At 54.6% G+C, this 13,423-nt stretch overlaps 1 protein-coding gene across 1 annotated transcript in view; it reads left to right on the plus strand.

Annotated features, from left to right (window-relative positions):
* FBXO41 (F-box protein 41) overlaps positions 1–13,423 on the plus strand; it is a 28,055-nt gene that overhangs the window by 8,677 nt on the left and 5,955 nt on the right. The window contains exons 2-11 of the mRNA XM_025453571.3: positions 5,459–6,486; positions 8,218–8,443; positions 8,902–8,975; positions 9,248–9,606; positions 10,416–10,657; positions 10,866–10,981; positions 11,103–11,255; positions 11,427–11,522; positions 12,907–13,025; positions 13,204–13,362. Coding sequence (XP_025309356.1) covers positions 5,597–6,486; positions 8,218–8,443; positions 8,902–8,975; positions 9,248–9,606; positions 10,416–10,657; positions 10,866–10,981; positions 11,103–11,255; positions 11,427–11,522; positions 12,907–13,025; positions 13,204–13,362 — 2,434 coding nt within the window. The 5' untranslated portion in view covers positions 5,459–5,596. The remainder of the gene's footprint in view (positions 1–5,458; positions 6,487–8,217; positions 8,444–8,901; positions 8,976–9,247; positions 9,607–10,415; positions 10,658–10,865; positions 10,982–11,102; positions 11,256–11,426; positions 11,523–12,906; positions 13,026–13,203; positions 13,363–13,423) is intronic.

The raw sequence follows: 13,423 nt of genomic DNA on the forward strand, positions 1-13,423 counted from the left end.
CTCCATTGCATAGGGACGCCTGGGTGGCTCAGCAGTTGAGCATCTTTCTTCTGCTCAGGGCATGATCTTGGAGTCCCAGGATCAAGTCCCATATCAGGCTCCTTGCATGGAGCCTGCTTCTTCTGTCTCTGCCCCTCTCTCTGCCTTTCTCTGTGTCTCTTATGAATAAGTAAATAAAATCTTTAAAAAAATAAAATAAAACTCCATTGCATAAAAGGAAACCATACATTCTGAAGTATTTGCATGCTACCAAGTCACTGTCAATTTATGGTACTATGGTTATTTGTTTAAGGCCCTTAATTTTTAAAAATTGTTCTAGACTTTTAAAAAAGGTAATCCTAAACTACAAAAACAAAAGATATATGACTGTTTATATAGTCTTCTAGTGGGGCTGGACTTAAATGAAGCATGATAACAAAATCAGAAATCCTAAAGATTTTTATTGAAACAAACTATCAGCATTATTATATCAATAAAGATTGTAAACAGTCAACCCACTGGAGAAAAACAATTGTAGTATATAAATGACAAGGGATCAATATTAGAAAAAGCCTTTGGAAATCAATAAGAAAATATGAATGTTCAGTATGAAAATGAGCAAAGTAGTGCATAGGCAAATCACTGAAGAAATATAAATGACTGTTAAGTGTGTGAAAAAAATATCCAGCTAGAGTAATCAGAGCAATGCAAGTAAAACAGCCAGGCCACTTTCCTTCCTCCCTCCCTTCCTTCCTTCCTTCCTTCCTTCCTTCCTTCCTTCCTTCCTTCCTCCCTCCCTCCCTCCCTCCCTCCCTCCCTCCCTTCCTTCCTTCCTCTCAAAGATTTTATTTATGTATTCATGAGAGATATACGGAGAGAGGCAGAGACATAGGCAGAGGGAGAAGCAGGCTCCCTGTGGGGAGCCCAATGTGGGAATCGATCCTAGGACCCTGGGATCACGATCTGAGCCAAAGGCAGACGCCGAACCACTGAGCCACCCAGTTGACAGCCAGGCCACTTTCACTCTCAAATTGGCAAGAGGACAGTGAGGCCAAAGGTGAAGCTGAGTCTGGCTGCAGTTGGTAGATGCTGGGAGCTGTTGAAAGAGCATGAGTGGGAGTCATCTGTAGACAGAGGAATCTGATACCTGATAGGGGACAGAATAGAGCCCTGAACTGAATGAAGCCCCAGTCAGCAGTCTGAGTGTGAGGAAGGCACAGAGCAGCAGAAGAGAACTGTTGAAGGAAAAAGTCAACAGGTCTTGATGGTGAGCAGAGAGCACAGTCAAGATGGTCAGTGGTATGGTGTGACTGGGAGGACAGTGGCACTGCTAAAGAAGATAGGGATGGATCCTGGGGAGTGGGTGAGGGGAAGTCCAAGGTTTGCTTTTTTTTTTTTTTTTTTTAATTTTACGATTTTATTATTTATTTGACACAGAGCACAGCAGAGGGAGCTGCAGGCAGAGGGAAAGGGAGAATCAGGCTCTCCAAGGAGCAGGGAGCCTGACACAGGGCTTGATCCCAGGACCCTGGGATCATGGCCTGAGCCGAAGGTAGGCACTTACCCAACTGAGCCACCCAGGTGTCCCCCAAGGTTTGCTTTTTGACACTGGGGGTCATTGTTAGTCTAGAGGTTCATTACTAGTGACTGGCAACTGAGTCAAACGGTTTAGGCTGCAAAAAGAATTTGCTGCCTCACACAATTGACAAGTCCTGGATTACAATTTCAGGCACCTCTGGATCTGGATGCTCAAGGGAAGTAAGTCATCAGGAGTCTTTTTGTTCTTCTTGCCCAAGGAAGATAGAAATGGGACAAGGAGCTCAGGGCTCACATCCTACCAGCTGGGCACAGGTCCTGGAGGGGCTGTATGGACCTGGAGTGGGAAATGTGCCCAGGATGAATAATCACTGTGACTGATGAACAGGCTAAGGTCATACGTGCTTCCCTCCAAGCCCAACCCAAAATGAGGGGAATGGTTCTCCAAGGGAAAACTGGAGGTCTAGTCACAAAGGGGGACTGGAGCTGAACAGCAAAAACAATAAATGTCCATGGCATCCCACCTCTGAACAACAGCTACACAGATCCCCCTACTTGTACAATTTTTTAAATGTTCCTGTTTATCATAACACAACTATCCCTCACAAAACTTAAAATACACTTGTCCCATCTCCAGAAAGGAGATGTTCCAAGCTCTCACCCACTTAGCATGTCCAGCCCCAATTCAAAGATCTTGGTGATGGGCTGTCTCCTTGGGATAGTTACTGAGCTAGGCCCTTGTCTTTCAACTTATGGCCAGACTGTGATGGAGGAAAGATCAGATAGCTGAAAAAACAAAACCCATGCAGCTGAAGAGGGGAGACGAGGAAAAACACTCCCTAGTCACAGACCCATAGCATGGTCCACAGGCTTGATCAGTTAGTGAGGGTAAGGGTCCCAGACTCATGTTTTGGCTGCTTTGTTTCTGCCATCTAGAAGAGCCTCCCTTGTCCTTCTTGCTTTGTGCCCCCGAAAAAAGCAGCATGAGGGGGGGCATCACCTCCCACTGATGCAAGTTTAAGGGGTGGGAAACATTAGGAGCTGAGTAATCCTTGGCCTTTGTTTTCCAGGTTTGTGGGTTTTTCTGGCAATACAATCCGCTTAATCATTAGGAAGCTTCCAGTCAATTTGCATTCAGTTGTCCCCAGAGCCATTAACCAAACTAGAGACCTCATTGGAAGTTGTAATTCTTGAATCAAGTCCCTGGTGATAGTGATAGGGGAGGAGAAGGGTTGTCTCTTAGCAATAGCCCTTGGTGCTCTGCCCATCCCAGGAGCTCGTGGTTCTGCGGCTTCTAGCTAGGCCTCTGCCATGGGGCAATGCAAACCCCTAGTCTAGCGTGGAAAGCAGAGTTCCTTTGCCCCTTCCTACTCAATCTGCATCTCAGCGGAAGCCTGTTTTGATGAAAGCCATCGTTGCCTTTGTGGATCTGGAGGGCACAGCAGGAGGGGTTCTTGGAGGGCCTGAGGAGTCAAGAGCCTGTCAGTGCCCAGGTTTGCCTCTCTCTATGTTTCCAGCCTCCCTGTTTTTGCTTGAGCTGACTTTAGCTAGAAGCAGAGAACTGGCTCTTAATTATCTGACTCTCAGCCATATTGGATTACTGGCCTCAGGCAGAAAACGCCTCTCTAGGCAAAGCACCATTTTCTTCCTCTCTGCTTTCAGATGTGCCCCCTCTCAGCCAGAGTGTGTCTGTTTCTTGCTGGACCTTACTGAGGCTGTGGGAAAGGCCATATCCCAACATGGTGACATTTTTCCACAAGTTCCCTAATGTTCCAGGTAGGAACATCATCTGAGCTCCAGAGACAGTGGGAGAGTTTGGTCAGCTGCTTTGCTGCTGTGTAGCAGGGGTTGCCAGCTTCTGAGGGGGGAAGTGGTACTATCTTACTTCCCCTCTTGATTCAGCTAATTCCTCCTTAGGGTCTGTTCCTTTAAAAATATTCCATTTCTCATTCCAATTTGTGGGCTAAGACTTCTTTCTAGTGCAGGTACCACAGACCTGACTCCAAATGGCTTAAGCAACAAATGAGCTGATTGGCTTACCCAACTGAACAGACCAGGATCTCAAACAGTGCGAGAAATCTCTTTCTCCATTTCAGTTCTGCTTCTCTGTGTTGGCTCATTTGCAGGAAGTTTCTCCCCAGAGAGACAAAGGTAGCCCTTGTGGCTCTGGCCTTCCCTATCAGTTTAGAAACCTGAGACCAACGAGGGTGCTTTTCCTCAGTAGTTCTAGATAAGTCCTGGAGGAATGACTTCCTGACAGCTTGGGGGATCTCTGCCCATCCCAGGACTCTGTTTGGCCAGGTCTCTATCACTTTCTGACCCCTGGAGCTGGGGTGGACCATCAACCCCCACTCAGACCATGTGAACTGAGAAACTGGGGAAGGAAGAATGGTTCTCCAAGGTCACAGCAGAGTGATTTTACCAGGAGAAGGACTGGGTGCTGGGCTGGTAAAGGGAATAAACATTCACCCAAACATCCATGTGGAAATGCCTGAAGGTAAAGGGAACTTGAGAGCAGGTCACGATGGAGACGCAGAGCTGAGAGTCAATGGCTTCAAGCTGGGAGTGAACATGTGGGAACAAACTAGACTGCCAGGGAGAGGGCAGATGCTAAGAGGGTGTGAAGGTCAGGAGGCAGGAAGATTCAGAAGGCAATGAGAAGAGGAGGTTGGAGATCCAGAGCAGGCAGCTTCACGGCAGCCTGTGAAGATGGAGTGGTCAGTAGTATCAGCTAAGGAACGAGTGGGTAAAGATCCTTGTTGATGACTCGATTGATAAGCAGGTGGTCTGTGACCCAGAGGAGCACAGTGACAGCAGAGGGTGATTGAAGCCTAGTTACAGGCAGTTAGGAAGAGAAGGGCTGTGATGAATGAGGTAGAGATTCCATGAGGCAGAGGAGATGTGAGCAGAAGCCAGAGATGAGGGAGGAGGGACAGTGGGAGTTGACGGTGACCAGGGGTAGGATGTCAGGAAGGGTGGTAGCTTGTGCTAGAAGAGGCCTGGAGAGGACAAATATGGTGGCCCTTGGAGCAAAGAGGAGGGCAGGGCAGGGCACTTAATGGAGAACGACCTAGCAAAGCACTCTAAAAAAGCACATACGTGCCTAGAGTGGGAGCGATGGGAGGGTGCAGTACAGAAGCAGGACAGGAACAGTGACACACACACACAGGTATCATCAGGTGAGGTGACAATTTGGTCACTGCAACATGGTACCAAGAGTCCAGCCTGTCTGATGGGTATGGTTGGCATAACATGGAAATAAGCATCATCTTTTAAGGAATTTTTTTTTTTCAGATATAAGATACATACAGTGAAATACATGTAGTACACTAACCTTAAGTATACAGCTTGATTGTTTATGTATATATTCACATGTATAACCACTCGTATCAAGATCTAGAACATTTTGAGCATCACATAAAGTTCCCTCCTGCCCCTTCTCGGTATATAGTCTCCCTGGGGGCAACCTCTATTCTGACTTCTGTCATAATCAATTTAGTCTGTTCTTGAACTCCGTATGTGTGGAATCCTACAGTATGCACTCTGCTCTGGCTTCTTTCATGCAATAGCATATCCGGTGGATTCATCTATGTCATTATGTGTATCAGTGCTTCCTTTTCTTGTTGCTGGCTAAAATTGCATTGGGAATAGATCGCCGTTTATCCATTTTACTGGTGATGGGCACTTGGGTTACGTCTAGGGTGGAATATAGGTTGTAACTCTAAGCATAATGAATGCCCCCTCTTCCCCCCTTAAAGAATCCTCATTCTTTCTCACTCGTACATGGACAGGCCTCCTGCAGGTACAGAGCCGGCCAGCCCCCTCCAGGAGGCCGAGCACTGGTGCGCCCTCGCCCCTCCGTTACGCGCGTGTTTCCTGGGGAAGTCAGTGTTCTTGCGGGGGTTGTAGACCTCGCTCCTAAGGCTTACTCCCTCTCTTCTAGCCTCCTCGCCCCTGGCCGTGGGCGCCCTGAGCCTTACTGACCCCGCAGGGGGGCCCGCCCGCGGCCCCCCATGAGCGCGCCCGGCTGACCCGCGGGGCGGCCGCGGTGGAGCGGGGGCGCGGCGGGCGCGGCGGGGCCATGGCCTCGCTAGACCTACCGTACCGCTGCCCCCGCTGCGGGGAGCACAAGCGCTTCCGGAGCCTGTCGTCGCTGCGCGCGCACCTGGAGTACAGCCACACGTACGAGACGCTCTACATCCTCTCCAAGACCAACAGCATCTGCGGTGGCGCCGCGGCCGCCGCCGCCGCCGCCGCCGCCTCGGGCTTCCCGCTGGCGCCCGAGCCCGCCGCCCTGCTGGCCGTGCCCGGCGCGCGGCGGGAGGTCTTCGAGAGCACGTCCTTCCAGGGCAAGGAGCAGGCGGCCGGGCCGGCGCCCGCAGCGCCGCACCTGCTGCACCACCATCACCACCACGCACCCCTCGCCCACTTCGCCGGCGACCTGGTACCGGCCAGCCTGCCCTGCGAAGAGCTGGCCGAGCCGGGCCTCGTGCCCGCCGCCGCCGCGCGCTACGCGCTGCGCGAGATCGAGATCCCGCTGGGGGAGCTGTTTGCCCGCAAGTCAGTGGCCTCCTCGGCCTGCTCGACGCCGCCCCCCGGGCCGGGCCCCGGGCCCGCCTCCGCCTCGCCTGCGTCCCCCTCGCCCGCCGATGTGGCCTACGAGGAGGGCCTGGCGCGCCTCAAGATCCGCGCGCTGGAGAAGCTGGAGGTGGACCGGCGGCTGGAGCGGCTGAGCGAGGAGGTGGAGCAGAAGATCGCGGGCCAGGTGGGGCGGCTGCAGGCCGAGCTGGAGCGCAAGGCGGCCGAGCTGGAGACGGCCCGGCAGGAGAGCGCGCGGCTGGGGCGCGAGAAAGAGGAGCTGGAGGAGCGGGCGTCCGAGCTCTCGCGCCAGGTGGACGTGAGTGTGGAGCTGCTGGCCTCGCTCAAGCAGGACCTGGTGCACAAGGAACAGGAGCTGAGCCGCAAGCAGCAGTGAGTGGCCCACGGGGCCCCGTGGCCGGGTGTGCCCATGAATGTTCCTGGTTGGGTGACCGAGTGTGTCACTGCCATTGCCACCACCGTGAGTGGGCCTGAGAGTGGCCGTGTGTGTGTGGCCCTGGCTTTGTCCTATGGTGTCGGTGGCCCGAGCATGTAATGGTGGTGTGTGGGAGGCCAAGAGTGCCAGGACCGTGTGTGTTAGGACTGTGAGTACATGCGAGTGTGACTGCATGCCTGGCTGTGAAAACTGCTCCTCCTGCTTTTCTTTCTTTCTTTTTTTTTTAAGATTTTATTTATTTATTTAATCATGAGAGAGAGAGAGAGAGAGAGAGAGGCAGAGACACAGGCAGAGGGAGAAGCAGGCTCCATGCAAGGAGTCCAAAGTGGGACTCAGCCCTGGATGCCGGGGTCATGCCCTGAGCCAAAGGCAGATGCTCAACTGCTGAGCCACCCAGGCATCCCATCCTCTTGTTTTCCTATGACTCTAGCCAAGGCCAGCCCCTGCCTTGTGACACCAGATCCTTTTCCCTTTTGCCTACTCAAAGGCATGACACGGTTCTGCTCTCTTCCTTTGCCATCATCAGATTTCCCTTGTCAACTGTATCATTCCTGAAAGCATCTAAGCATGAGGTCGTTTCTCCCATCTGCCATAACCCCTCTGCCCTATTAGGCTACCGTCCCTTTTCTCTCCTTGTAGAACAACTCCTTGAAAGTATTGTTTATACTCTTTGTCTCCAAGGTCCTTTCCCACTTTCTCTCTCGAACCCACTCTGAGCAGACAGCTGTCCACCTCCACCACGGTCTTCCATATCACCAACAACCTTCATGTTGCCAAGGCCCATTCATCATCACCTCAGCCTATCAGCAGCATTTGACACAGCTGATCCTTGAAACACTTCCTTCACTTGGCTTCTAGGACACTCTCCTGGGATGTCCTTCTATCTTTTTGTCTGTTCCTTTTTAGTTTTCTTTGCTGGCTCCTCCTTATTTCTCTGGTCTTTAAATGTAGAATTGTGGAAAATACAGATATTATTTATCTACTCCCATTGTGACAGAAGCTCCATGGGGGCAAGAGCTTTTCTCAGGTTTGTCCACTGCTGTATCCCTACATACCTAGAACAGCGCCTGACACCTAAAAGCTGCTCAGTAAATGTTGAGTGGATGCATGAACAGCTATAAATACATTTGGGAGTAAATGCTCAAGTGACTCTGAAGTGTGCTGTGTGTCCATGCACTTCCCGGAGGCTTCTGCATCTGAGAATGTTTCTGAAAATGTATGTATGTGTACATGTGTTTGAATGTGTGAGTGGGACGGTGCCTGCCTCAGACTGCGTATATGCCTGCAAGTGAACATGACGTGAGCACGTGTGCCTGAGTGCACATGTGGCTGTATGCCCGTGAGTGTTTCCAGAGGGAGGAGGTGGCTCTGAGTGGGACAGGATATTTCCGTGGGGAGTAGGGTGTCTGGCAGGTGCGTTGGGGCTGGGTCAGTGGGGTGTGTGTGACTTGGGGTATATGTTTACATTTCTGTGTGTGCCGTGGTGCAGGGCCTCGTGCCCGGGCCTGTTCTGCATGCACCTGTTCTGCATGCACCTGTGCAAGCGTGAGTAGGCACCACGGGCAGCTGTGCCCGTGTCTCTCCCTGCTGCTCAGGGTCTCCTCCAGAGGGTGGGCGGGCGGGCAGCCAGGCCGAGGCCCTGGGGTAAGAGACTGCTCCGGGCCCAGGGAGGTGGTGCAGATCGACCAGTTCCTGAAGGAGACGGCGGCTCGGGAGGCGAGTGCCAAGCTGCGGCTGCAGCAGTTCATCGAGGAGCTGCTGGAGCGGGCGGACCGCGCCGAGCGGCAGCTGCAGGTCATCAGCAGCAGCTGTGGCAGCACCCCAAGCGCCAGCCTGGGCCGTGGAGGCGGGGGAGGTGGCGCCGGGCCTGGTACCCGGGGTCCAGGCAGAATGGTGAGTGTCCGCCCGCCCCGAGAGTCCCACGTCCCACATGGCCTGGCCTCCCCTGGAGATGCTCCATGCTTCCCTGCTTCGGCTCTTCCCCGGGAGCAGACTCCAGGCCTGAAATAGGGGTCCGGACACAGGGGTTGCCTCTCTGATTGGGCAGAAGTGCCAGCCCCCGAGGCTGTGATCCAGCCGCCTTGGTTCTCAGGGGCCCATCTCTGCCAAAATGAGAGCCCAGGAGCCACAAACTGGGGTCTGGGATGCTGGATGGGTGTGGGGAGGGGCTGGTGAGCCTGCCTTTCTGGGCTGTCTGTCTGTCTATTTGTCCATCTTTCCCAACCTTTTTCCTTCTCTCTCCTCTCCCTCCTTTCTTCTCTCCATCTTATGCCCTGCTTCTCCTGCTCCTTCTCATCCTCTTGCCTCCTCTGCCCCCCCCAACCTTTCCCTCCCGCTCTGGGGGCCCACAGCGAGAACACCACGCAGGCCCGGCCATGCCTAGCACATACGCCGTGTCGAGGCATGGCTCCTCTCCCAGCACAGGGTAAGCCTCGGGCCTGGCCCGTCCCACGCAGCCCACCCTCACCCTGGAAAGATCCCCCGGCCCCCTGGATGGCTGGCCCATCTGGGGCTTTGGCTCCTTCTCCTTTCCCCATACTCCTCGGGTCACCTCTGTCTGCCTTTCCACTCTCTTGGAAGGGGGTTCTTGGAAAGTAGGGTGGGTGGGTTGCCCTTGGCTGGTGGTAGGGGTGGCATGGGGAGTTTGGGCAGACCTGATGCCCCTCGCTCCTCACCGTCTGGTCCACCCCACCCCAGGGCCTCCAGCCGTGTCCCTGCTGCATCCCAGAGTTCAGGCTGCTATGACAGTGACAGTCTGGAGCTACCCCGGCCAGAAGAGGGGGTCCCCGAGGACAGTGGCCCTGGGGGCTTGGGCACACGGGCCCAGGCAGCCAACAGTGGCTCAGAGCGCACCCAGGCCCCTCGCAGCTCAGGCCTGCGGCGCCAGGCCATCCAGAACTGGCAGCGCAGACCCCGCCGACACAGCACGGAGGGGGAAGAGGGTGATGTCTCAGACGTGGGCTCCCGAACCACGGAGTCAGAGGCTGAGGGCCCCTCAGATGCCCCTCGCTCTGGGCCTGCTATGGCTGGGCCACTGAGCAGCTGCCGGCTCTCAGGTGAGTCCTGGAAGGGTAGGCCAGAGGGGCCAGACTTTCTTTGGTGCTGGGCCCTCTCAGGGGACACGGGGCTGAGGCACTGAATCTCTTGGGCTCCTATACCTATTTTCCCCATGTCCAAGAACTCCCATAACGACAAACTCTCCTACAAGTGCCCTGGGCAAGGAACTCATGTGACAGAGTAGTGCTGCAGCACAGGGGTGCTAATGTCGGGTATTGCACAAAGATGCCACATCTTAGGGGGTCCATTCACATGGTAGGCTCGTTGACATTCATAGTAGAGTAGCTGAGTGTTACTGAAGACTGAAGTCCCCGGAACAGCAGGGAGAGCCCCCTTTTATATATGCAGAAGGTCATGTGCATATGTGGGTGGTCAGGGTCAGGGTCGGGAGGTTAGAGGGCTCAGGTCAGGTGCATGGCTACTCTCAAGTGACTGTTCTGGGCAGCCTTGCCCTGGCCTTCTGTTCATAGAGGACGGGTTTCTATCCACCTGTACCTTCACACCCCCTATCTGAACCCTTTCTTAGACTTGACTCAGTGGCTGCATCTGGGGGATGAGTTTGGACAATGTGATGATACATGATTTTAAAGAGAGTTTATTTAAGGAAAGGCCATCTTTTTCTAATTTGTATAATTAGAGGTGGGGTATGCAGTGGAGGGGGAAGCAGCCATGTCAGTGGCCCCCCAGCATGGATCTCTCATGCCCCTCCCTTCTGTATGTAGTTCTACCCCACCCTACCACCCCACCCACACCTCCACATTGGCCTTTGACCCTCTATACTGACCTTTGACCCTCTGGTACTGTGCAGCTCGCCCTGAGGGAGGCAGTGGGCGGGGTCGGCGAGCCGAGAGGGGCAGCCCCTCACGTTCCAACGAGGTCATCAGCCCGGAGATCCTCAAGATGCGAGCCGCCCTGTTCTGCATCTTCACCTACCTGGACACACGCACGCTGCTGCATGCTGCTGAGGTCTGCCGAGACTGGCGTTTTGTGGCTCGCCACCCTGCAGTGTGGACACGGGTGCTGCTTGAGAATGCCCGCGTCTGTTCCAAGGTACCTGTCCCTGTCTGCCACCCCTGCTGGGAATCTGCCATTGTCCCAGCAGAAAACCTGGGCCCTCAAGTTCTGGCCCTTGCAACCCTCAGCTTCAGCCTCCCTCCCCCACAGTGCTCTCCTGGGGCCTCCTGATCTGGGGCTGGTCTCCCTCCAGCCAGCCAAGCTTGGACCCCTCCATCCCCTGGTAACCCTTCTATCCCTGCAGTTCCTGGCAATGCTGGCTCAGTGGTGCACGCAGGCTCACTCCCTGACACTGCAGAACCTGAAGCCTCGGCAGCGGGGCAAGAAGGAGAGCAAAGAAGAGTATGCGCGGAGCACCCGGTGAGGCCGTGCTGGGCGGGTGGTTGGGTGTTACTGGGCTGTGGACCCAGGATTATCCAGAGGATAGTTCCTCTGGAGGAAGCGACCACAAGCAGTGCCCTGACCTCTTGGCCATCCCCAGGGGCTGCCTGGAAGCAGGGCTGGAGTCCCTGTTGAAGGCTGCTGGGGGGAATCTGCTGATCCTGCGCATCTCCCACTGTCCCAACATCCTCACTGACCGCTCGCTCTGGTTGGCCAGCTGCTACTGCCGTGCCCTGCAGGCTGTCACCTACAGGTAGGTCCATACCACCAGACTCGTACCCTCTTGGCCCAGGCCAAAGGGATCCCTGGGATCTGCATATTCTTCCCCCAGTGCTCAGGCAAAGGGACCCAAGAGTTCTCTGGTCCAAGGGGGAGGGAGCAAAGGCCACTGGGATGGGAGGTCCCAGCTCTATGTTTTCAACAGGAGTGCCACCGACCCGGTGGGCCATGAGGTCATTTGGGCCCTGGGCGCAGGCTGCAGAGAGATTGTCTCCCTCCAGGTGGCGCCACTTCACCCTTGGTGAGCCCCAGCTGGGGTCCGGAGGGGCCGGGGTTGGGCTGGGGCTGGGGCTGGGGCTGAGGACGGATTCCAGGCCATTCCAAAAACTGGTTGGGGAGCCAGATACAGGTTCATCAGTCTGTGTATTTATGTGTTAGGAGCAGGGCTTCAAAATCAGACCTGGAGTGATGTCCTGGCTTACTGGCAGTGTGACTTAGGGCAATCCAGTCATGCCTTAGTTTCTCAACTGCAAAGTAAGGGTGATCTTAGAGATCTTACAGCCTTAGTAGGACTGTAGCTGGCTCAAACTGATGTGTATATAGTGATCACTGATGTGCCCCATCTCCAGCCAGCCTGCAGAGCCCATAGAAAGTGTTCAGTCAACACCAGCTAGAAATAGCCGCGTTTGTTTGGCGCATGAAGGGCTGTTCTGGGAGGTCAATGTAGAATACATGAGAGCTGGTTGTTGGGAGAATCCATATCATCCACCGCTCTACTTGGAGTTCCTCACACCAGGCTCATTTGTCCCTGTACTTTGTCCTCCAAGCCTTCTCTGCACACGACTGCTGCTCCCCCCCGCCCCCATTCCTGTTGCGCCTCCTCTCCACTCCTGCTGTAGTTTGTTTTGCAATCATCTCTCTCTGTTTGGGTGTCCACTATGTTCACAGTTCTCAGGGTCGGGGCTGTGAATGTCCATTTCTATATCCCTGCTATCAAGTGTGTGGCAGACGCCAGGGAATCTACTGCCTAGGTGAATGTTGGGCAATGAAGCGTTCAGGGAAACGGCCGGTTTGGCATGAGTGGCCTTGTGGCTGGCGGGGCAGAACAGTGAGTGTGGAGAGGAAGGTGGGGGCAAGGTCTTGCCTAAGGGGGTTAGATTTTTGCATTTTACCTAGGAAGACCTTGGGAAGCCTTTGCAGTGTTTCTGATCATGAACACAGGATCACACCAGACTGGTTATGTTCTGTGCCCACACCCCTCCTTGGGGGCAGGGACCAAGTCTGTACTGTCACCACTGTATCCCTAGGGCCTAGCTCGGTTGTTCTTGGCTATGGTAGATGCTTGAGGCGCTTTTGTTGAGTGACTGAGTGAGAGGATATAGGAACAAATGGCTTGCTGTCAGCAGGTGCCGGATGAATTGGCTGAGAGACTAGGTGAATCCAGAGGAATATGCATGGTGGTCTGAACTGTGCATTGAAGAGTTATTCAGGAGTCAGGATCTGTAGGTCTCGGCAGGAGGTGGAGGAAGAAGAGTCAGGGATGATCCCAGGTTTCTAACTTGAACAGCTGAGTGGTTGGTGGGGCCCCAGCCTAAGTGGGGTTGGGGGGCATGAAAGAAGAGCAGGCTTGGGGTGCTGTGCAGCCAGAAGCTTCCTTAACAGCCCTCTCTCTGCCCCATCTCCAGCCAGCAGCCCACGCGCTTCAGTAACCGCTGCCTGCAGATGATTGGTCGCTGTTGGCCACACCTTCGGGCCCTGGGGGTTGGGGGCGCTGGCTGTGGGGTACAGGGCCTGGCATCACTTGGTAAGTCTTTCCTTGTGGCTGGGGTGGAGGGTGGTGGGAAGCAGGCATGGGTGTGACACCGAAATCCCAGAAGGGCTTGGGGCTGCAGCCTAGGTGGTAGCAGGAGCACCAGGGCACTGGGCCAGAGGCGACCTGGGGACTTTGTCAGCAGGACCTCCCCTCTTCCTCCTCTTCCTAGCAAGAAACTGCATGCGGCTGCAGGTCCTGGAGCTGGACCACGTGTCAGAGATCACCCAAGAGGTGGCAGCTGAAGTCTGCCGGGAAGGCCTGAAGGGCCTGGAGATGTTGGTGCTCACAGCCACCCCTGTCACCCCCAAGGCCCTGCTGCATTTCAACAGTGAGTAATGGAAATGTAGGGGACAGGTACCACTGTCCCTTCTTACCATGCCTTGTCAGCA

This window comes from Canis lupus, chromosome 17 (genome assembly GCF_003254725.2).
Source record: "Canis lupus dingo isolate Sandy chromosome 17, ASM325472v2, whole genome shotgun sequence".
NCBI classification, from domain to species: Eukaryota; Metazoa; Chordata; class Mammalia; order Carnivora; family Canidae; genus Canis; species Canis lupus.